Source organism: Hemibagrus wyckioides, linkage group LG02, assembly GCF_019097595.1.
Source record: "Hemibagrus wyckioides isolate EC202008001 linkage group LG02, SWU_Hwy_1.0, whole genome shotgun sequence".
NCBI classification, from domain to species: domain Eukaryota; kingdom Metazoa; phylum Chordata; class Actinopteri; order Siluriformes; family Bagridae; genus Hemibagrus; species Hemibagrus wyckioides.
In genome coordinates, this window is record NC_080711.1 from 9,127,994 (window position 1) to 9,152,287 (window position 24,294).

Consider the following 24,294-nt stretch of genomic DNA (forward strand, 5'->3'; position numbering starts at 1 on the left):
TGAGGGGTTTTTTTTTTTTTTTGCAAAACCCAGTCAGTTTTAGTTTCACCTTGTAATTACAAGATAAATATGTGGAGTGGGGGAACTAGTTCTCTATCAGTGTGGGAAATTACCTCCCATGAGGTGACAAATTATGAAGTGAAAAACAGCTGGAAAATTTATGGGAGGTTACAGTTTTCATGGGCTTTGCATATAACAAGACATTGTTTGCATATAACAAGACATGACATCAAGACACAGAAGACTACCTGAAACCAGAGCAGACGCAAGAGCATGGGGTTTAATTTGTGGAACATTGTGTGCGTTGTGAGTGCTGTACTCCTTAATTCTACAAGTAGGTGAAAAGGTTGTGTAGTACAGGTGCTGATGAATGCTACTTTCAATCACATATTACAGTAATCATGTATTACAATTATGGCAAGACGCTACAGGTGAACAGGGTCATTTATATGTAATTCTTTTTATGTATATCTTGCTAGTTAGTTGTTAACATTTATTTCTGAGTTATCACTCAGAACAATAATGAGTTTGCATACTTAATAAAACCCAAAAAGCTAGTGTTTTGATGATATTGAACACATGATACATACTTTTAAAGAGCAGTTACTTGGAAATCTCTTTGATTTGCTTCTAAATAGAGAAAAAATGATTTTGAATGATATTTTAAAAATACAACATTGTTTAAACTGCTTCCACTCTTAACAAACTTCCTATCAGTCCTTATGACCATTGAACTACAGTAAGTAAAGCAATGTCTAGAGATAGGTTAGAGTATCTTATATTCGGTTAATTGTAATCTTGTAATTGGCTATACTATAACTTATGTAATATACTTCAGATAGTAAGAAACAAAAACTTTCAAACATTTCAAACATCTTGTTTTGCACTGATGTCCTAGCGAGCCTAATCAGTTCATCTGCTTATTACAATCATCCTTCAAGCATTCAAACCACCATTCCTGAGATGTCTTAATGATCTCAGAAAAAACACTGAAAACATTATGCCACATGTATATACTATTACTACCCCTACCACTACTACTACTGCTAATAATAAAGAATTATTAGTTGTACCAGTAGTCTCTTGCTTTAATCTGCCAAAACGAGGTAGAAAACCAAATGTAGGTGTTTTCTGGAAGCACCGCAAACAAAATGAAGGCATTTTTTGTTTTGTTTTGTTTGCTTTTGTTCTGTTGAGATACACAGTGTATCTTTATTTGATGTATTTTTCTTGGCATGCCTGCATTTTCTCTCTAACCCCCTGTGTATCTTCTTCTTCTTCTTCTTTGGGCTTTTCCCTTCAGGGGTCGCCACAGCGAATCATCTCTCTCCGACCTATCCCTATCTTCTGCATCCTCAACACTTGCCCCCACTAGCTTCATATCCTCATTTATTATATCCATGTACCTCCTCTTTGGCCTTCCTCTTTGTCTCCTGCCTGGCAGCTCCATGTCCAACACTCTCCTACCAATATAGTCACTTTCTAAACCCCCGTGTATAATTCATTTTTAATAAATACACCAAAATCAAAGTATAAATGTTTACATGTAATTGTAATTTGTTAAATCCACCCAAATAAAATGGTTATTTATTTTTCTCATGGACAAAGGGATTAGAAACTGTGGCAAAAGATCAACTGCAAAAAATAACATTGAATTTTGTTTGTTTTTTTAAATTGACTATACTTTTATTATTATGTCAGTGACGTTGCATTATACTCTTTACACAAACTGTCCTATAGGCAGAAATGAATGATTCTGATTTATTCACCACTATAAACAATTACTAATGGTATGTTTTTGTTGTATAAGTTTTACAAAAATACATGTTCAAAATCATTGTCAGAGATTTCATTGTCATGTCTGGAGCAATAACATCCTTGTGTTTCTGTGTGATTCTTGCTTGTGATTCTGGATTTTACAAAAAAATAAAAAAATAAATAAAAATAATAATAATATTTATCCCTATGGTGCATAATTATATTTATGTATTTAGAAATATACAGTTGATAAACTCTCTGATCTTGTTGATATAGCTCTGATCATTGTGTTTCTCTCTTCCTTTTCCTTTAGGCTCACTCGCCCAGACGGATGGTAAGTTCTTGAATCATCATTTTTAAAACAATACGAGATTTAACTTTTTGTCAACTAACATGTTTGCAGTAATATAACATCAACAAGTAAACCCAAACTTCAACTCAGCATAATGCTTAAAGTTAATTAGACAGAATTTGCAGAAGAGTGCTAACACACACACACCACAAATTCATACATGGTCAGTTTTCTGCAACTTTTCCTCTAAAATTGTTTTCTGTAGCTACTGTGAAAGATAAGTATTAACCAAAGAGGATGCTTAAAAAGGGAAGACTAAAAGTATTTTAAATATGAATAAAATATTATATGTAAATGTATAAATAAAATGGCTTTCCTTTTTTTGTATTATTAATGGTTGTTATTCTTAAAATTAGAATAAGGATGTGTGTTTCTGTGACCTTCCTCTTGTCTCCCAGTGTGTGGTAAGCCTCCACTGAACAACAAGATTGTGGGTGGTCAAGATGCCTCTCCTGGGTCCTGGCCTTGGCAGGTCAGCATTCAGAAAGACGGTTTTCATTTCTGTGGAGGCAGCCTGATCAATCAGAACTGGGTCTTATCAGCTGCTCACTGTTTCCAAAGGTATATACAGAGCTGTGTTAACAAAAGTCTAACATTACTACAGAATAATAATGTAGGTATTTGCATTTTCCTAGTGTACAACACATATCTCATAGTTTACTATAAGTAGATTATAACTGCTAATTGTAAATATAAAATATATTTGGGATAGGGAGTGAAAAATTACATCATAATATCAGTCTCAATATCTCCTTTCTTCCTTTTTCAGCTATACAGCACCTCAAATCACGATCTACTTAGGAATGGGAAGTCTGGAGGGGACTAACCCTAATAAGCAGCAAAGAAGCGTTAGTACTATTATCAACCACCAAGGGTATGATGATAAAACCAAAAACAATGACATTGCCCTGGTCCAGCTCTCTTCTGCAGTGACTGTCAACGATTATGTCATGCCGGTGTGCCTTGCAGAAAGCAGCAGTGTTTTTCCTGGTGGTACTAATGCCTGGGTCACAGGATTTGGTTATGTTGGTGTTGGAGGTAAATATGACCACACACAGTGGATTGCGTGTTTAAGTAGTTTAATAATTCAATTTATTGGTTTGATTTGAAAAAATAAAGTAAAGAAACAAACCTTTTCTAGCTTAGCTAGACTATAAAAGCACTATAAAAAAGTTTATAAAATATAACAACTAAACAATCCCATTTATTTCAGATTATATATTTATACAATTATCTCACTTAAAACATTTATTTACAGATACAGAATAATAAAATAACTTAGGAAAAGATATGTATATATATATATATATATATATATATATATATAGAAAGGTATACAAGTTTAGGGTGGGTGGTAGCTGATCAGACCAAACTAAAGTTCATCCCGGATCTTCACAGTGGCTCTGCCGTTCCCTCAAACCCTGCAGGAGGTGCAGGTGCCGATTATCAGTAACAGTGTCTGTGCACAATCATATACATATCTCACAGACAATATGATGTGTGCCGGCTTAGCTCAAGGAGGAAAAGACTCATGCCAGGTAAAAAAAAACTCATGTGTCATAATATTTCTGCTCACAGTACAGTGTCAAAGAAAATAGAACTAGCAGATATGTAGCTAACAGCTTGTTGTCCATGCAGGGTGATTCTGGAGGTCCACTCGTGGTCAAGAACAATGGAGTCTGGATTCAGGCTGGGATTGTGAGCTTTGGCAAAGGCTGTGCTTTACCCAATTTCCCTGGTGTGTACACCAGAGTATCTCAGTACCAAGACTGGATTAACAGCAGGATCAGCAGCAACAATCCTGGATTTGTTACAGCAAACAGCACTTGTTGCTCCCCCAATCTCTTCTGTCTGATCCTTTTTTTCTCCATCATCTACTCCCTCTGCAACTTCCAGTGATGTCAGTCAAATTAAACACATATGCACATATGAAAGGAATGAACTAATATTACTGTATTTTGTAAATGTCTTACAGAAGATCCATACTTAGCTCTTACCCATCTATGTTGCCTTCTTCACTGACCAAAACAGAATTCACCACAAGTTTACTGTAGTTAAAATCTTTCTGAATGACATGTAATAGAGGAAGCTAATCCATAAATCAGTGAGTTATCATTTTCCTATCATTTATGTAGTGAGGTATTACATTGTACAGTATGTGATTTATCACATTATACATAAAAAATATTATTAGCATGCAAAAAAGTAATAATTGCACAATTTATTTATTATTTACATTTATTTTTTTTAGCTCAATTTATAATTAGTGTGTTTCAATTAAACATACTATATTTAATCCAACAATATATATAGTGAATGGCTAAATGTTTGAGGACATCTGACCTTAGATATGCTTTCTGAATGTAAATACAGGTGGCAAGTAAATACAACATAACACCTCTTAGTAAATCATTGGGCCACTATGAGCCATGAGAAAAGCTTTAATGTACCTTGGCAAATATTCTATATTACTCTAGAACTGTATTAATGGGATATACACTAAATATACACTATTTACTCTCAAATTGCAATACAGTTACTATTATATTATACTATTATTGTTAACAATCGTTAGTCCAGACAGTAATTTCATTTTAGAAATCTATTTATAGCCAATGTCAAAACCAGCAGAAATACCTCACATCCTTTAGATGCTTGCTGTTAATTATGGATAATTGTAGATAATTATTTAATGGTGTACTTAAAGGGGAGTGGAAAAATAAACACTACACAAGACTAAAGGTTATTTCTGCTTCTGATGATTTGAAGAAATCATATTCATTCAGTGAAGTAATGCTTATGAACTGCACTACAGTTTTTTACAGGATCTTAAAGTAAAGCAGTTCAGTTTTCTGCAGTCCGTAGTGTAATAGCTGCTACACCGATCAGGCATACCATTATGACCACCTGCCTAATATTGTGTTGGTCCCCGTTTTGCTGCCAAAACAGCCCTGACCTGTTGCGCCATGGACTCCACTAGATCCCTGAAGGTGTGCTGTGTTATCTGGCACCAAGATGTTAGCAGCAGATCCTTTAAGTCCTGTAAGTTGTGAGGTGGGGCCTCTGTGGATCAGACTTGCCTGTCCAGCACATCCGACAGATGCTCGATTGGATTGAGATCTGGGGAATTTGGAGGCCGAGTCAACCCCTCAAACTCGTTGTTGTGCTCATCAAACCATTCTTGAACCATTTTTGCCATGTTACCATGTTCACCCACTGCCTAATATATCCCACCCACTAACAGGTGCCATGATGAGGAGATAATCGGTGTTAGTCACTTCACCTGTCAGTGCTTATAATGTTATGCCTGATCGGTGTATATTCCAATTGTGTTGTCTGAATGTAACAGTGACAGCGAGTATGTAAATCTGATCATTTACATTTACATTTATGACATTTGGCAGACCAAATTACAGGAGTGCCATGGAGTCTCTACCAATTAATACATTCTGAAACTGGTTCCCAAGGACACAGACTAAGAATTACCATCAATTTAAAACTAATAATATAAATCAGGAAAAGCACACATGTTTAAGTGCTAATTTAAGAACTTAAGGAAGTAGAAGGACTTTAGACTCAGCAGTGACTCAGCTTTTCTGTGATCTAGTGGAAGTTCATTCCATCACCTGAGTGGCAGAAGAGAGAAGAGTCTTGCAGTGCGGCATGTAAGCTCTGCTCCACTGGCGCCATCTACTGGTGTATGTATGAAATTGTGGAGGTCTGTTTGAAAATGGAGAAATGATGGGAAGTGTTCAGCTGAAACCTCCTTCACTCAGCCTGAGCGCTCTCTCCTGGACTGGGGACTGGGGTGACTGTAGTTTAACCTGGGGTTTCTGCTTATATTACCCACTTTTGTAAACCAGTTGTGTCAAACTGGTGCTTAAACCACACCAATTAACTGACCTTAAAGCATTCCATGAAGACAAACATCAGAGTGTTTCTCATTGTGCCCATTTGCAGTAGTACGTAGACCTCCAGGATTACTGTCATTCAGGAACCGATGCAAACCAAGCAAGAACTCAAAGAGAACATTTCAGATGAATATCAGTGTATAGTGTCATACATTAACTTATTTTTGGCTTGTCTACACACAAGATTAGATTAGATTAGATTAGATTCAACTTTATTGTCATTGCACATAGTTACAAGGCAACAAAATGCAGTTAGCATCTAACCAGAAGTGCAAGTTAGCAGTGCAATATGAACATATATACAGATATATATAAATAAAAGCTATACATAAATTGGATTTACAAATATATATATGAATATACAGTATAAAGTGAGCAAGGATGGATATTGTGCATAGAATATATAAATTAATGTACAGAATAACTGTAAATTTACAGATATATATGAATGTGCAGAATAAGAAATATACAGAAATTATATATAGATGAATTTACAGTGTATGCAAGAGTATGAAATATACATATGAATAAATATGAATAACTTTACAGCTGGATGGATATGCAGGGATACACACACACCTATATACCTATATGAATATACATATCTATGTGCAGACTATACAAACGAATGTACAGAGAGTATTTACAGAGATATATTACATCACTGCCGGGTTTATCAGTGTGTACAGAAAGGTAGTTATTATAATTTGTCTGTTATTGTATATGCAATTATATTAATTAACGGTATTTTGCTTGGAATGCAGAGAAGCACTACAGAAATCTTTGCTAATGTGTTGCTACAACGTTACTATAATTTTCATTGTTAACGTGTCTTAGATATATTCACTGCTGAAGTTCACTTCAAAAATACAGTGATACGCCTTCTTTTTCTAACAACGAAAATGAAAATTTTATTCTGATCTGTATTTTACTTCCCAGCATTCCAGAAAGCCAGATTCAGAAGCTTTGCGAAATCAAGTCTCATCTTATCCCTCTCTGAGCACCAATTGAGAATGAGGCTTTATATGGAATGCAGTAAGATTTAATGAATTGGGCTGTACAGAGGAAACATTAATGGCACAGGCTAGTGACAAAGGTCTGTGGCGGCATCAGGTACCGAAGTATGTACAGCACATCCACCATTATGAGAGTACCATTGCCATAGCCTAAACGGTTGTTTTACAAAGAAAGCTGTAATTATCCTAAGCGTGGGAGAATGAGTGGAACAAGTGTTTTCCAAATGGACAGCTCAACCAAATCAGTTCCACTGCCCAGGCAGAGACCACATGTTCCAACAGTAAATAAACTTATTTACACATCTTATGGTGAATCTATCAACAATAGACAAGACACACACACACACACCCACACACAGTAACTAGAGTAGGCTAAACCTTAAACTACTGTGGAAGGCCAACACCCCAATTTCATTGTTTGTTTGAAATACTATTTTTAAGTAGCTTTCATGCCTTCACCTAGTAATTACAAGTTGCTGAGGGAACTAGTTCTAGATCAATGTGGGAAGTAACCTTTTTCGAGGAAGTGTTAACAGATGACGTAGGTGGGGAGGTTACACTTTACATGTGAGTAAAATAAGCAAATGTACGTACACAGGCCATCCAGAGACAGATGTTTACTTGACACCGTAGGAGACACGAGATGATGGATATTTATTTGTGGAAAGTTGTCTATGTTGTATGTGCTGTACTCCTTAATGCTACAGGTAGGTGTTAAGGAAGAGCTGATTCTGATGAGTATGGCATTTAATGTATGATATTCTAAATATATTATATTTAAGGCAAAACTTCTAATAGATATCACGATTGCTATTTATTGCTGAGATGTACAAGTAATTTGTTTTTGTTTTTTTTTGTAAAGAAACCAAAACGTATATTTATTTATACAAATGAGGTTGCTTTTAAATAAATCTGCATGCTTAATAAAGGTAGTCTAATAAATCCAGTCTTTTGATATTTGTTTAAAAACATATTATATCCTCCTTTAAATGGGTAAAGGAATAAACGTACATTTTCATGAATGCACGTCATCTAGACTCACAGACCTTTGTTTCTGAACACTGGCGGGGGGGGGAGCACTAAGGACAGAATGAAAGCACTTATTTACTCATCTGTAGTCTATATGCCTTGGAGCTTTTAGGCTATGCACATTATAAAACATGTTGGCTCACCTGGCCCATTGTAAATTGTAATTTACTGTAATTAAAATAATTTGTCTTACACAACTGTCGCAAACGATAATGTAGTTTCATTTTGTAAATCTACAATTTTTTTTTTTTTTTTGTCAGTGAATTTGCACTATATTCTTTACACAAGCTGTCCTATGATATAATTCATACTGGTTTATTTACTTCCATAAACCATGTCTGAAAGATTTATGTGATGCTTTGTTCAAAATCGTAGTCAGATATTTTATTGTCTGGGCTGAAGTAGTTACAACCTCATTTGTAAAAAGAGACCTGTTTAATCAATAATCATTCTCACTATAAAGGTTTCTCATGATTTTCTATTCTAATCTGCATGATATTTCCTCCTTATGACGTATATGGTAAGCAAAAATGATGAAAATGCAATGTCAAAACTCTCTGACACTGTGCTTTTTCTTTTCCCTAAGGCTCACTCTCCCAGCTGGATGGTGAGTTCAACCTGCACACACCCCCACATTGTTTGCTTGCATCTCATGATTTACCGGTTTTGTGAACAGGTTCATGGTGGTGTCTAGGTAAACATAAACTTTAATTTGAACTCTGTCTTTGATGAATGAAAGTCCAAGATCATATTCATCTTTTCAGTCTATTATTGTTAAAGAAGTTACTCTGAGTGTGATTCATGTGTGCACAGTTAAAAAAGGGACTGTACTCTATTTGTCAGGAACAGCTGGACAGTTCCCTGCCAGGCCCAGAGAGGGCGCTGGCAGGTGAACCTTGGAAGCCTGCTTCTTTGTGTCTTTTGTTACGCCCTTCCTATTGTTCCTATCCTGATTGTGTCACCTGTATCCCATTAGCCCTAATGTCTACCCCTATAAATAGGGATCCTTGTGTTCGTGTCCTTGTCCATGATTGTTATCTGTACCGTGGTTTCTGTTGGGGTTTTGTTTGCTAGGTTCCATGTCCAAGCTAAGGTCTAGGTTTTGGTTAGTTTAGTTAACCACGCCATGTCTTGTGTTACGTTTGTTTCCCTATGTCGCGTCTTAAATGTAATAAAAGCAGTGCTTCGCTGAATCCTGCGCATGGGTCTCATTACACCGTGTGCTGGCGTGCGCACACACGCACCACGGGCATCTGGGGTCGAGCCCCGCATAGGGCGGGGGTCCCAGACGTTACAGAATCATGGACCTTCTCTGAGACCCAGCGGGATTCCCAGCTAGTTCCTGTCTTTGGTAAGGATTTGCAGTCTGCTGGCTAGAGCCCTGGACAACCGGTGGATGGCATCCGGCGGATCCTTTTCCCCATTTCCCCAGGGAGGTGTCCCCATCTTCGTTATGGTCGAGGACGTCGCTCCCCCAGGGAATTTACAAGGAGGATGTCACTCGACTTCAGGCCATGGGGGACACCCCCTTTTTATCGGTCCCACTGGAGGCGGGCTTCCACCACCTTGTCAGCCGGGGATGCCGCTCCGCGATGGAGTTTCCGTGGAGGACGTCGCTCGGCACCACGGGTGGAAGACGCTTCCCTCCCATTTCTTTCTAGGGCCGGATGTCAACTTACCCCTGGGACCTGGGGCATCGCCGTAGACTGCATTTATGAACTACATCAGGCCTTGCATCTCCCCTCTATGAACTACATCTTCCGCCTACTCCTGAGGCGTCCCCTAGGCGGAGGTTGGGCGCTTCGGGAGCTGCGCCTTAGAGGAGGGGGTTATGTCAGGAACAGCTGGACAGTTCCCTGCCAGGCCCAGAGAGGGCGCTGGCAGGTGAACCTTGGAAGCCTGCTTCTTTGTGTGTCTTTTGTTATGCCCTTCCTATTCCTATCCTGATTGTCACCTGTATCCCATTAGCCCTAATGTCTACCCCTATGAATAGGGATCCTTGTGTTCGTGTCCTTGTCCATGATTGTTATCTGTACCGTGGTTTCTGTTGGGGTTTTGTTTGCTAGGTTCCATGTCCAAGCTAAGGTCTAGGTTTTGGTTAGTTTAGTTAACCACGCCATGTCTTGTGTTACGTTTGTTTCCCCTGTATCGCGTCTTAAATGTAATAAAAGCAGTGCTTCGCTGAATCCTGCGCATGGGTCTCATTACACCGTGTGCTGGCGTGCGCACACGCACCACGGGCGTCTGGGGTCGAGCCCCGCATAGGGCGGGGGTCCCAGAAGTTACATTATTGTGGCAAACAAAGAGGAGTTACCATACATGCCAACCATATACAGTATATAAAACTGTAGTGATCAGCTGAGTTATTACACATATACTATATTGCCAAAAGTATTCGCTCACCCATCCAAATAATCAGAATCAGGTGTTCCAATCACTTCCATGGCCACAGGTGTATAAAATCAAGCACCTAGGCATGCAGACTGTTTTTACAAACATTTGTGAAAGAATGGGTCGCTCTCAGGAGCTCAGTGAGTTCCAGCGTGGAACTGTGATAGGATGCCACCTGTGCAACAAATCCAGTCGTGAAATTTCCTCTCTCCTAAATATTCCACAGTCAACTGTCAGCTGTATTATAAGAACGTGGAAGTGTTTGGGAACGACAGCAACTCAGCCACGAAGTGGTAGGCCACGTAAACTGACGGAGCGGGGTCAGCGGATGCTGAGGCGCATAGTGCGAAGAGGTCGCCAACTTTCTGCAGAGTCAATCGCTACAGACCTGCAAACTTCATGTGGCCTTCGGATTAGCTCAAGAACAGTGCGCAGAGAGCTTCATGGAATGGGTTTCCATGGCCGAGCAGCTGCATCCAAGCCATACATCACCAAGTGCAATGCAAAGCGTCGGATGCAGTGGTGTAAAGCACGCCGCCACTGGACTCTAGAGCAGTGGAGATGCGTTCTCTGGAGTGACAAATGGCGCTTCTCCATCTGGCAATCTGATGGACGAGTCTGGGTTTGGCGGTTGCCAGGAGAACGGTACTTGTCTGACTGCATTGTGCCAAGTGTAAAGTTTGGTGGAGGGGGGATTATGGTGTGGGGTTGTTTTTCAGGAGCTGGGCTTGGCCCCTTAGTTCCAGTGAAAGGAACTCTGAATGCTTCAGCATACCAAGACATTTTGGACAATTCCATGCTCCCAACTTTGTGGGAACAGTTTGGAGCTGGCCCCTTCCTCTTCCAACATGACTGTGCACCAGTGACCAAAGCAAGGTCCATAAAGACATGGATGACAGAGTCTGGTGTGGATGAACTTGACTGGCCTGCACAGAGTCCTGACCTCAACCCGATAGAACACCTTTGGGATGAATTAGAGCGGAGACTGAGAGCCAGGCCTTCTCGTCCAACATCAGTGTGTGACCTCACAAATGCGCTTCTGGAAGAATGGTCAAAAATTCCCATAAACACACTCCTAAACCTTGTGGACAGCCTTCCCAGAAGAGTTGAAGCTGTTATAGCTGCAAAGGGTGGACCGATGTCATATTGAACCCTATGGATTAGGAATGGGATGTCACTTAAGTTCATATGCGAGTCAAGGCAGGTGAGCGAATACTTTTGGCAATATAGTGTATTATGCATTTTTTTCCTTGTTTGATTCACATTAAGATTTTATCCGCATTTTTAAAAAAAATTATTTACTCTTATTTTTTTTAGTTAATTTAATGTAGGGCATGTGTTTTTTTTTCACATTTTTTCTACATAGATAATTCATTTTTACTTATCAGACTTTTCACACGGTTTGTTTTACACGTCTGAAACAATTTTTTTTAACATGCAGGGGAGATCATTCACATGAGTAGTCCAAATGTTGTTAAAAACGTTTACTTGACTTCACTTCAATTCAATATCAGGACACAACACGTGATTCCTCATATAATCACACATGAAATGTATAGTATGTGATTTTCCCTAAGTGTAGAGAAGCTACGTCTGGTGAGGTTGCTGTGAAAAATCCATAAACTTCATTTCAAAACCCACGGATCCCAATTCCTGCACTAAACTTTGGGTAATTTGCCTTAGTGTATTAGTGTGTAGTAATGTAAAGCAAGGGAGCATAAATATAAAGAACCTATGAAAACTATGAGAATAAACAAAATATATATATATATATATATATATATAAAAAATCTAAGAAATGTAAACAAAACATTAACTATAATGTCTCTTAATGTTCAATACTGTGGTGTAATCGAATATAAAAGTAAACCAGTGCAAACACTAAATTTCAAATGGTACATGCAGATCAAACTGAGAATTTGATCCAGTTTAGGAAAACAAAGTTCAAAAAACATTAAACACACACACGTATACAATACACACACACACACACACACACAAAGGGTGAATACAAACTAGAAACCGGTGAAAATAATGACGTAAGCCAATAATAAGATGGGGTGGAGAGTATATCAAAGAGAACTGAAAACAAAAACAAAACCCATGATGCTGTTGCTATACAAGCAGAGACGCAAAACAGGGAGGGCAAGATCTTGCTGTTGTGAATAAAACTTAAATTGAAAAGTAATCCTCTTAGACAAGGACAGATATCCACAACAAAAAATTTCAGCAGTGTTCAAACCGGTATGATGCTGTATCTCACCTGTATTTCTGTGAATACTATACAATATAGCTACAGTAACATTCCTGTAATTCTAAAATAAAACTGTAAAACATCTAAAACACATTTTTAGTTAAATATTCAGTGAGAGCAGCAAAGGAGCAAATGCTGTTATAAGGCATAGAATAACAGTAATTATTACATAAATAGCAACATTTAATCTAGAGGTAAAAGACAGTGCTAGGCAATGTCCATAGAATTCTGTACACATTTAAATTTATTTATGCTTAGTTTTATTTATTTATGCTTATTTAAGACAGCAAATGAACTAAAAGAACTACAATAAATGTATGGTGTAACTGCCAGAATAATTGTAATATTAACTACCTGGCAACCCTTTTACTGTAAATGTCTAGGTGATTTTCCACAGATCAGGAGTAACCCAAAATGATGCTTAAAAACAGATGATGACCACTAATATCAGTGGTTTGAAAAATTCTCAAAATAAAATGTCTTTCACTTTACAATCTAGTGTCTGCTGTGTAATATAATAATGGTTGTTATTCTTAAAATTAGAATAAGGATGTGTGTTTCTGTGACCTTCCTCTTGTCTCCCAGTGTGTGGTAAGCCTCCACTGAACAACAAGATTGTGGGTGGTCAAGATGCCTCTCCTGGGTCCTGGCCTTGGCAGGTCAGCATTCAGGCAAGAGGCTATCATTTCTGTGGAGGCAGCCTGATCAATCAGAACTGGGTCTTATCAGCTGCTCACTGTTTCCAAAGGTATATACAGAGCTGTGCTTGCCAAAGTCTAACATTACTACAGAACAATAATGTAGGTATTTGCATTTTCATAGTGTACAACACATATCTCATAGTTTACTGTAACGTAGATTATAAGTGCTAATTGTAAATATGAAATATATGGAGATTTGGGATTGGGAGTGACAAATTACATCATAATATCAGTCTCAATATCTCCTTTCTAATTTTTTCAGCTTTGGAGCATCTGACATCACTATCTATTTAGGAATGGGAAGTCTGGAGGGGACTAACCCTAATAAGCAGCAAAGAAGCGCTAGTACTGTTGTCATCCACCAAAAGTATGATGATAAAACCAAAAACAATGACATTGCCCTGGTCCAGCTCTCTTCTGCAGTGACTTTCAACAATTATGTCATGCCGGTGTGCCTTGCAGAAAGCAGCAGTGTTTTTCCTGGTGGTACTAATGTCTGGGTCACAGGATTTGGTACTATTGCTTCTGAAGGTAAATATGACCACACACAGTGGATTGCATGTTTAAGTAGTTTAATTCAATTTGATTAAAAAAAATCTCAAATATTTATTGGTTAATTTATTCAAATAATGAGGATACTGACAAATAACTTAAAAACTACCTAGTTTGAGCAGCTTGTTCTGTGTTTTGGTGAGTTGTAGCTGATCAGACCAAACTAGATTTTTCTAATTTATAAACTATACATTTACATGAAAAGCATGCTGGTTAAAGTTCATGCCGGATCTTCACAGTGGATCTGCCGTCCCCTCAAACCCTGCAGGAGGTGCGGGTGCCGATTGTCAGTAACAGTATCTGTTCGATAGCATATGGATCTGGTTCTATCACCAACAATATGATGTGTGCCGGCTTAGTTCAGGGAGGAAAAGACTCATGCCAGGTAAGAAACTCAACATATGTCAAAGAAAATAGAACAAGTAGATATGTAGCTAACAGCTTGCTGTCCATGCAGGGTGATTCTGGAGGTCCACTGGTGGTCACGAACAATGGAGTCTGGATTCAGGGTGGGATTGTGAGCTTTGGCTATGGCTGTGCTTTACCCGGTTTCCCCGGTGTGTACACCAGAGTATCTCAGTACCAAGACTGGATTAACAGCAGGATCAGCAGCAACAATCCTGGATTTGTTACAGCAAACAGCACTTGTTGCTCCCCCAATCTCTTCTGTCTGATCCTTTTATTGACCATCATCTACTCCCTCTGCAACTTCCAGTGATGTCAGTCAAATTAAACACATATGCATATATAAAAGGAATGAACTAATATTACTGTATTTAATTAACGTCTTATATTTATCAGTTGCTCTTACTTCAAGATGCAGTTAATCTGCATGTTTAATAATGACAAAGATCACTTTGTCTACAGTCTTGAGCGAAAAAGCCATTCAGCTCGTCTGTATCCTTGCTAAGATCCTCCTTGTTTCTCTAATCTTCTGCTCTGAAATGAAAATGTCATTATTTAAAAAAACTTTCATAATGTAATTAACTTTTGTTCATAATATAGTGAGATATTACATTGTATGTGTATATTTCTAGCTCAATTAATACTTAAAGTGTCTTTCAATAAAAAGATATATGTATATGTCTACAATATATATATATATATATATATATATATATATATATATATATATATATATGGTCAATGGTTTGTGGACATCTGATTCTCAGATGTGTTTATGAACATCCCAGTCTAGATTTAGTTACCCTTTGCTCTTTCTTCCCCTCTTCTGGGAACTCTGTGCACAAGAACAAGAAGGTGCACTTGTTCAGTCTTCCAGTTCATCCCAAAAGAGTTAAGTGGAGTTGAGGTCAAGGCTCTGTGCAGACCATTCAGATTCTACTGTGGCTAGACAAGTCAAGACATTCTAGACAATTTTGTGTTAACAGTTTGGCAAAGACACACATATGGGTATGATGATGTCCAAAAACCTTTAGTCAGAGAGTGAAAATACAGGTGGCAAATTAATAGCAACATAAAGCTTTTTAGTGAATTATTAACTTTATTGTACATTGGCTAAGATTCTATATTTCTCTGTAACTGTAATAATAGGATTAACACAATTTTTTTCTTGAAAGATATTCCCTCAACTCGTGTTTGATGGTGGTGGTTTAGGTAGCTTCCTAAAGATATCTCCAAAAGGGCTTGTCAGCTGTGTACAGATCTTATGCCCTTGGCATATGATTTACATAATTTACATTCAGTCTAGCCAGAACATTCAAATCACAGTGATGCTCATGCTCTGTGGATGGGTGGAGTCACATGGATAAAGCAGCTTCCATAGGAATAGAAATGTAGTATCATAGGATAAAGATAAAAATCAGATTGTCAAAGTCTACACGGGGCGTGTCTAACTGCAATACATATATTTAATTTGATTTATCTACTAGACTATTGTCATCTTTACCTGCAGAATAAACACTAAGCTCAAATAACACATTATTCATTGTGTAGTAGAGGTGTATTTATAGAGGAGTGGCTAAGTAAACAATACACATTGTGTGACATGAAGTAATGTCTAGTAGAAACTAGTTATTGAAGGTAGTTGGTAGGTAAAATTGCAGCCTGTAGGGTATTTCTTCCCCTGAAAATTTAGAGGAATCAATCGGACCAATTTTAAATGAAGAACTGTCAATAAAGAATTGTCTCAGTAAAGTATGTGTGAACAGCACATTTTCACTGTCTCACAGTTTCACATTGAACAGCAGTTTTCTGCAGTCCCTAGTAGCTATACTCCATGTGTTGCAGTATCTTCTTGTAAATTGCTTGGGGAATTTGGAGTTTGTATTGTGTGAGTGTAACAGCAAGTATGCAAATCTGATCATTTCCATTTCCATTTCCATTTCTGGCATTTAGGAGATATCCTAAATGCCAGTTTCTTGAGAAGAAACTTTCAGGAGCAATTATAGGTGTCTATCAATGAATACATCATTATTCTGGTTCACAAGGATACGGACTAAGAATACCGTCAGTCTAATAACTCAATTAGGGAGAGAATATATCAACAAAAGCACACAGACAACACGTAGTAATTTAAGAAGTTAAGTTTAAGAAGGAAGAGGTAGGTCTTTAGACATTGTTTGAAGACAGCCTCAGTCAGAGAGACTCAGCTGTCTGGACATCTAGGGATTCATTCCATCACCTATAGGTGCCAAAAACAGAGAAGAAACTTGATATGTACTTTCCTTGTTCCCTAAGCGATTGTACACCTGTTGAGCAGCGCTAGAGGCTCAGAGGTAGCTTGGTGCACTGCAGGGTATGGTAAGCGGGAAACTCTGCTCCACTGGCGCCACCTGCTGGTGGCTGTATGAAATTGTTGTTACTGTTCTGTTTGCAAATGGAGACAGGGTTGGATGTGCTCACCTCCTTCACTCAGTCTGAAACCTCTCTCCTGGACAACTCTGGGGTGACTATGGGTTATATTTGCCAATTTTATAAATCATTTGTGACAAACTTGTGCTTAAGGGACACCAATAAACTAACCTTAAAGCATTCCAAGATGCAAACCTGCAGAGAACCTCAGAAGTCCAAGATTTCTTGTCATTCAAAAACTTCCACAAACCCAGAGAGAACATATCAGGTAGAGATGGCTGATTGACAGAGGTATATGGTGCCATACATGAGTCTATGACTTTGTTGGAAGGTATGTGCAAACAAGAATGTAAGCATTCAGAGTTCCTTTCACTGGAACTAAGGGGCCAATCCCAGCTCCTGAAAAACAACCCCACACCATAATCCCCCCTCCACCAAACTTTACACTTGGCACAATGCAGTCAGACAAGTACCGTTCTCCTGGCAACTGCCAAACCCAGACTCGTCCATCAGATTGCCAGATGGAGAAGCGCGATTCGTCACTCCAGAGAACGTGTCTCCACTGCTCTAGAGTCCAGTGGCGGCGTGCTTTACACCACTGCATCTGGCGCTTTGCATTGCACTTGGTGATGTATGGCTTGGATGCAGCTGCTCGGCCGTGGAAACCCATTCCATGAAGCTCTCTGCGCACTGTTCTTGAGCTAATCTGAAGGCCACATGAAGTTTGGAGGTCTGTAGCGATTGACTCTGCAGAAAGTTGGCGACCTCTTCGCACTATGCGCCTCAGCATCCGCTGACCCCGCTCCGTCAGTTTACGTGGCCTACCACTTCGTGGCTGAGTTGCTGTCGTTCCCAAACACTTCCACGTTCTTATAATACAGCTGACAGTTGACTGTGGAATATTTAGGAGTGAGGAAATTTCACGACTGGATTTGTTGCACAGGTGGCATCCTATCACAGTTCCACGCTGGAATTCACTGAGCTCCTGAGAGCGACCCATTCTTTCACAAATGTTTGTAAAAACAGTCTGCATGCCTAGGTGCTTGATTTTATACACCTGTGGCCATGGAAGTGATTGGAACACCTGATTCTGATTATTTGGATGGGTGAGCGAATACTTTTGGCAATATAGTGTATATATATAATTAAACATAATTAATTATAAATATAACTCTATTAAATATAATTAAACATAGAAATTAAACGAAGTAGTGCACTTAACCATATTTATAACCATAATCATATAACCATATATGGAACATACAACAAATGTGGAAAAAAAATTATGACAAATCTGAATTGTAGACATCTAGAGTTACAAAGGTTTTTACTACAAACATTTACCATGAATCAGTGAATCCAGTTCTAAGAAAGTACTCCTTCCTTGAAAGATATCTACTTTGTTGTTTGTTTGGTATATTGCTTGCTGATCTCAAGGAAGAGAAATTGAGTTAAAGGGGTGGGTAAAGGAAACCCTTCAGTGTGTTCTATTTCAGTGTGGAAGGGTGTGTTAGCAGGTTACACAGGTAGGTAAGGGGTAAAGAAGAAAAAATCTAAGACATTTAGAGACACAGAACAAGAGGAGCCAGAAGACTACCTGAAACCAGAGGAGACACAAGAGCATGGGGATTAATTTGTGGAAAGTTGCATGTGTTGTATGCGCCGTACTGCTTAATGCTACTGGTAGGTGCAAAGGAATGGTGAATATTACATGGTGTTTATTATATATTATATTTAAAGCAAGGCACTACAGATTAATAAGATTTTTTTTAAAGAATATGTATTACACTTTATACAATTTATAATGTGACATCATCGAATGAAATATACATACATTTGCATACTTTAAACACAACCAAAAACAAACTCACTGTGAAGTGATTCTTTACACTGTTAAATTCTGTGTAGTGTTATAAATTAAATTTCTCCAAAAATCTGAAAAACTGAAAATGTGACTAAAATGATCATTTTTAACCTGTAGTGTTTTGTCTTTACCTGCCAAGACAAAGTGGAAACCTTATGGTTGAAGTAAAGTCCTTTTTAAACACTGAGACCTAACATGAACGCACTTCTTTACTTTTCTTTGCCCTGGAGCTGTTGGCCAACTAAAGTGTTTCGCTCGGTATATTTGTTTTTTACTGTAAACCTGCGTGTTCTCTCTTAACCTCTTTGTATATTTAGTTTTTGATATAAACTTGAAGACTAAGCAATTTCATTGAAAATGTAATTTATGACATTCACTCTAAAAATATTATTTTATTCTGTGACAAAGACACAAATTTGAAATGTGGTTTATTTGCTATCTTTCTTCATTTTTTTTTATTATGTCAGTGACATTGAACCATTTGCTTTAAACAAACTGTCTTTGTACACTATAAGACCATAAGTATGTGGTCACCTGGCTATTACACCCATGCTGGAAGCATACAAATGTAGAGGATCTTTGTATAAACCCAAACTTGTTCTACATGACAGAAGATTGAAAATAGTGTCCACATCCTCGTTCTTAAGAGTGCCCAAACCTGTTTAATTACAAGTCTCGCAGGATTTTTCTCTAATTATAATCTGGAAAAGTTACAGGAAATCGATACAAATTTATTTCTTAGTATTGTTTAATAGAGCTTTGAGTGTTGTGTCCCTCTCTCTTTTTTAGGCTCACAGTCCCAGAGCAGAGGTAAGCTCTTACACACACACACACACACACACACAATAATGTGGGGTCCATATGAAGACAAGGTCCAGCTCAGTGTTAACTTTCTAACTAATGTTTGTGTGATTAAATAGTGATTTAATTCAGTGTCATTGTTGTGCTATGTACTGCACTAGTGTAAAGAAGAATGAACTATGTGACTTATTGCCTTTATAAAATCGTGGCAATATGGTAAAATCCAGTGTTTAATAAATTATTTGATTTCATTATTGATTATATTCACAGTAAACAATTCGTTCACCATGCAATGTAACTGTAAACATTGAAAACAGTTTTGGTTGCTAAGCAACACAGGCGAAGTGTAACAGGTTTGCTGGGTTTAAAACTGGGTACATTAAGATAGATAGATAGATAGATAGATAGATAGATAGATAGATAGATAGATAGATAGATAGATAGATAGATAGATAGATAGATAGATAGATAGATAGATAGATACACACACACACACACACAAACACACACAACCAACCATATTCACATCAATACTTGTGTTTTATAGAAGACTCTGTAGACTAGACTATACAGCAAAATTATTATTATTATTATTATTATTATTATTATTATTATTATTAATATTATTATTATTATTATTATTATTATTATTATTATTATTATTATTATTATTATTATCTCTCTGTATTTATTATATTTTTCTACTATATTTTCTTATATTGTTATATTCTGCTATATTTTGTAATATGTTATATTTTGTTATTTGATATATTTTTTGTTATATTTTTGTACCCTAATTTGGGTATTTTAGTATTTTTGTTATATTCATTCCTATTTTATCTATTACCTGTGTTTGTGGATACTGCTGATAATCTATTATTATTATTATTATTATTCACTTGTGAATAATCATGGTGTAAGTGAATTTTTGTATATCATATTTTGTTATATTCAGACACACTTGATGTTATTTTTCACATATTTCTGTACACATCTTTTTTTTTGTATATTTACAGAGTAGTTCTTGTTTTTACAGTGTAGTCTCTCTAGCCTGGTGACTAGTATGTAATGTAATAGTGGCTGTTTTTCTTAAGTACAACAAAATTCTAGTTAGTTTGAGAATGTTTGCTTTTGTGACTTCCTTCTTTTCTATCAGTATGTGGTCAGGCTCCACTGAACAACAAGATTGTGGGTGGTGAAGATGCTGCTCTTGGCTCCTGGCCTTGGCAGGTCATCGTTCGGTCATCAATCAGCCTCTGTGGTGGCAGCCTGATCAATCAGAACTGGGTCTTAACAGCTGCTCACTGTTTGGAAGGGTATGGTATGGTGCAATATGCTTGAGTCTATAATACCTATACAATAATGATGTAATTATTTCAATGTTCAATGTGTGCAATGTATAAGTTTACTGTAAGCTTCTTAAAGCTATTTATAAATATAAAATTTCTAAACACACTTAGGCATAAATAAATATATTTTGTAAAGATAAAAACTAAGAAAATAAAGTATGGATGGTGACAAATTACTCAATATCACTTTCTTTCTTATTTTCAGCTTTGCTGCACGTCAAATCACAGTCTATCGACGACTTGAAAATGGAACTATAATGCAGGCAATAAATGTAAATAAATTAATCGTCCATGAAGGCTATAGCAATAAGACCTTGCACAATGATATTGCACTAGCCCAGCTTTCCTCTTCAGTAGTGTTTAATGATTATTTCAGTCCGGTGTGCCTCGCTGCTAGCACCAGTTCTTTTCCAAGTCGTACTGGTGTCTGGGCCACAGGATGGGGTAGAATCAGCAATACTAGTAAGTTCGGGACACCTAGTGGACCACATGCTAAATTTATTTGTTTCAATGATTTGGAGAATACACTATACTGCCAAATGTTTTGGGACACCCCTCCAAATCATTGAATTCAGGTGTTGTTATTCAGGGGTTGGGCTTGGCCCCTTAATTTCAGTGCAAGGAACTCTTAATGTTTCAGCATACCAAGACTTTTTGGAGAGTTTCAGACTCCTAACTTTTTCCCAACATGACTGCACACCAGTGTACAAAGCAAGGTCCATAAAGACATGGATGAGTGAGTTTGGTGTGGAGGAACATGACTAGCCTTTGTGATGAATGTGAGTGGAGACTGTGAGCCAAGCCAAAACTGGAACATCTGCTTTTCCACAAGTTTTAGGAGTGTGTTTATGGGAGTTTTTGACCATTCCTCCAGAAGTTAGGCACTGATGATCGATGAGAAGGCCTGGCTTGCAGTCTCCGCTCTAATTCATCCCAAAGGTGTTCTATAATGTTGAGGTCAGGACTCTGTGCAGGTCAGTCAAGTTCCTCCACACCAAACTCGTTCATCCATGTCTTTATGGACCTTGCTTTGTGCACTGGTGTACAATCGTGTTGAAACAGGAAGGGGTTCATCCCAAAACTGTTCCCACAAAGTTGGGAGCATGTAATTGTCCAAAATGTCTTGGTATGCTGAAGCATTAAGAGATCCTTTCACTGGAACTAAGGGGACAAGTCCAACCCCTGAAAAACAACATCTGAATTCAATGATTTGGAGGGGTGTCCCAAAACCTTTGGCAACATAGTGTATTTATTTCCAAACAACTGTTACTAATGTAATATCATAGATAGCATTTAGAAAATAACAGAAGTTTGGCAATTAGAAAACCTCAAACACTGAAAGAGTAAGGAGGCTGAATAATATTCTACTGGCTGGCAAATATGGCTCACCAGTTAGATTAGCTTAGCCTGTGTTTTCATTGTTGGGAGCTGGTCAGACCAAGCTGGATTATCAGCAGTTTTCATTGATGAAAAATGTGGGTAAAAGTTTATAATGGGTTTCCACAGATCTGCAGTTGCCTGAAAAGCTGCAGGAGGTGAAGTTGCAGATTGTCAAGAACAGTGACTGTCAGAAAATATATACAGGTTTAATTATCACAGACAATACAATGTGTGCTATCTCTCCTGTGGGGGGACAAGACATATGCATGGTAGGAAATCATCACATTAATTTTTGATAGAGTGCCATGTGGTAAAAGAGCATATATGTAAATAACAGTTTTTTGTCCCTGCAGGGTGATTCTGGAGGTCCACTGGTGGTCAATTTTAATGGAACTTGGATTCAGGGTGGAATTGTGAGCTTTACCGCTTCAAGTGGATGTGCTTCCCCACTTATACCCAGTGGCTACACCAGAGTGTCTCAATATGAAAACTGGATTAATGTCAACACCGGCAACAATCAAACAGAATTTGTTGCATTCTCAAATGGAAATCATGGCTCCCTCAACTTCTGTCTGTTCCTTTCTTTCACCATTATCCCCTTCCTTCTTTCCCTGTCCACCTACTAGTGATGTTAGCCAGCAAGTAATCTAACATTACCTTATATATATTAGGGCTTGTATGTTAATGCGTTAACGCAAATTCATTTTAACTAATTTTATTAATGTGCGATTAACGCAGCATGCATTTTCTGTCTTGCCCGTAGTTTGGGAAATGGGAGATGCAGCAACAAACCGAAATTGAGGAATTACAGTGTCTTCTTTATATATAAAAAGATGATGGTTCTGTCGACAAGATTTTATATATATATATATATATATATATATATATATATATATATATATATATATATATATATATATATATATATATATATGTATGTTAGATCAACTGACTTGAATTGGGACGTTTTACCGCCTGTTTTACTGCCGCTGGACCACCAGGAGGCATATATGTAGTGTTTTTACTGAAAAAATGAACAATGTGTATTGAGTATAATGACTGAGCCAATAATTGTACCCATGTATGTAACAAAGAATGAATCAGTGAATTTGACTTCAGTGTAGGTTTATCATCAGTAATCAAGTAATGAAGGTCTCCTTTCTTTCTGGCTTGCCAGTTTGTCAAAGACCTTCTGATTAAAGTCAGTCATCTCAGTCACCAGTCTTTTCCATTGGCAGCATGGCCAATGCATTCAGTAAGAAGTGCTGGAAAAGTACCGAGTGTAAGCTCGACCACCATCACTGGACTGCTGCTGAATTTGCAAATTGGGTCGATCTGGCCCAAGCTCATTTATTTATTTATTTTCATCTGAACGCCTTGTGAAAGGCTATTTTTGCAAAGATATAACCAAATTTTCTTTCATCTCGAGATATTGTGCTTGCTTCCACATTAATCAGTACCTCTCCGTTAACTGACAGTCTGCTGAGTGGTGATGAGACTTGCTGAGAATGGTCCAATCACATGAGGCCAAATATCTAAACACAATATTGATTCGCTAACAACAAAAGCGGGATGGTTCGGGGCACAGTGTGCTGCGCCCCAAGGACAATATGAAACAAGCCAATCAGAGCTCAGCCTCAAGTCACATGCTTTTCGAAAGTTTACGGCTTTTTCCTAGCCATCCTTACACGAAAGCCGTAATTGTTTAATATTTTCTCTGATTATTCCATCATAAACAAAAACTTTATAAATGTTCCTTCTCATTGTGGAATTTTAAAGTTTTGCTTTTATAGATGTAGCACCACATAATACACATTACACTATCTACACTGAGAGTCACAGGACATCAAAAGAGGAAAGACTACCTGAATTCAGAGATGACACAAGATCATGGAGATTTATTCATGGGGATTTGTGGCTGTTGTATTTGCTGTACACTTTAATTAAAATACTAAGACATTTCTTTACTTATTCTGCACCCAAATGACACACTTACACTCTTCTTTGGCTGAAGTTTGTGAGCCTGTAGACATTTGATATGATATGTTTAATCTTTAGTGCTCATTTTCTTGCACTCTAACTCAGATGTTACTGTTTTGTCCTGTTTTATATTCTGCTACAC

General features: G+C 37.6%; 2 protein-coding genes across 2 annotated transcripts; both read left to right on the forward strand.

Annotated features, from left to right (window-relative positions):
- Positions 1–183: 183 nt before the first annotated feature.
- On the forward strand, positions 184–16,121 carry LOC131370041 (transmembrane protease serine 9-like). The gene is made up of 11 exons (XM_058417075.1): positions 184–334; positions 2,072–2,092; positions 2,509–2,671; positions 2,880–3,148; positions 3,509–3,648; positions 3,749–4,007; positions 8,653–8,673; positions 13,297–13,459; positions 13,675–13,943; positions 14,204–14,349; positions 14,422–16,121. The coding sequence occupies exons 1-11, from the start codon at positions 274–276 to the stop codon at positions 14,680–14,682; spliced, it is 1,773 nt and encodes a 590-aa protein (XP_058273058.1). The 5' UTR covers positions 184–273; the 3' UTR covers positions 14,683–16,121.
- A 2,185-nt stretch (positions 16,122–18,306) lies between these two features.
- On the forward strand, positions 18,307–24,143 carry LOC131367196 (chymotrypsinogen A-like). The gene is made up of 6 exons (XM_058412477.1): positions 18,307–18,461; positions 19,432–19,452; positions 20,600–20,759; positions 20,998–21,254; positions 22,299–22,441; positions 22,526–24,143. The coding sequence occupies exons 1-6, from the start codon at positions 18,401–18,403 to the stop codon at positions 22,796–22,798; spliced, it is 915 nt and encodes a 304-aa protein (XP_058268460.1). The 5' UTR covers positions 18,307–18,400; the 3' UTR covers positions 22,799–24,143.
- The last annotated feature ends 151 nt before the right edge of the window (positions 24,144–24,294 follow it).

Coding starts and splice junctions, on each gene's coding strand:
- LOC131370041 (XM_058417075.1), top strand. CDS start 274: ATGGGGTTTAATTTGTGGAACATTGTGTGCGTTGTGAGTGCTGTACTC. Junction 13,460..13,674: donor GCTGCTCACTGTTTCCAAAG/GTATATACAGAG, acceptor TAATTTTTTCAG/CTTTGGAGCATCTGACATCA. Junction 13,944..14,203: donor TGGTACTATTGCTTCTGAAG/GTAAATATGACC, acceptor GGATCTTCACAG/TGGATCTGCCGTCCCCTCAA.
- LOC131367196 (XM_058412477.1), top strand. CDS start 18,401: ATGGGGATTAATTTGTGGAAAGTTGCATGTGTTGTATGCGCCGTACTG. Junction 20,760..20,997: donor GCTGCTCACTGTTTGGAAGG/GTATGGTATGGT, acceptor TCTTATTTTCAG/CTTTGCTGCACGTCAAATCA. Junction 21,255..22,298: donor GGGTAGAATCAGCAATACTA/GTAAGTTCGGGA, acceptor GGGTTTCCACAG/ATCTGCAGTTGCCTGAAAAG.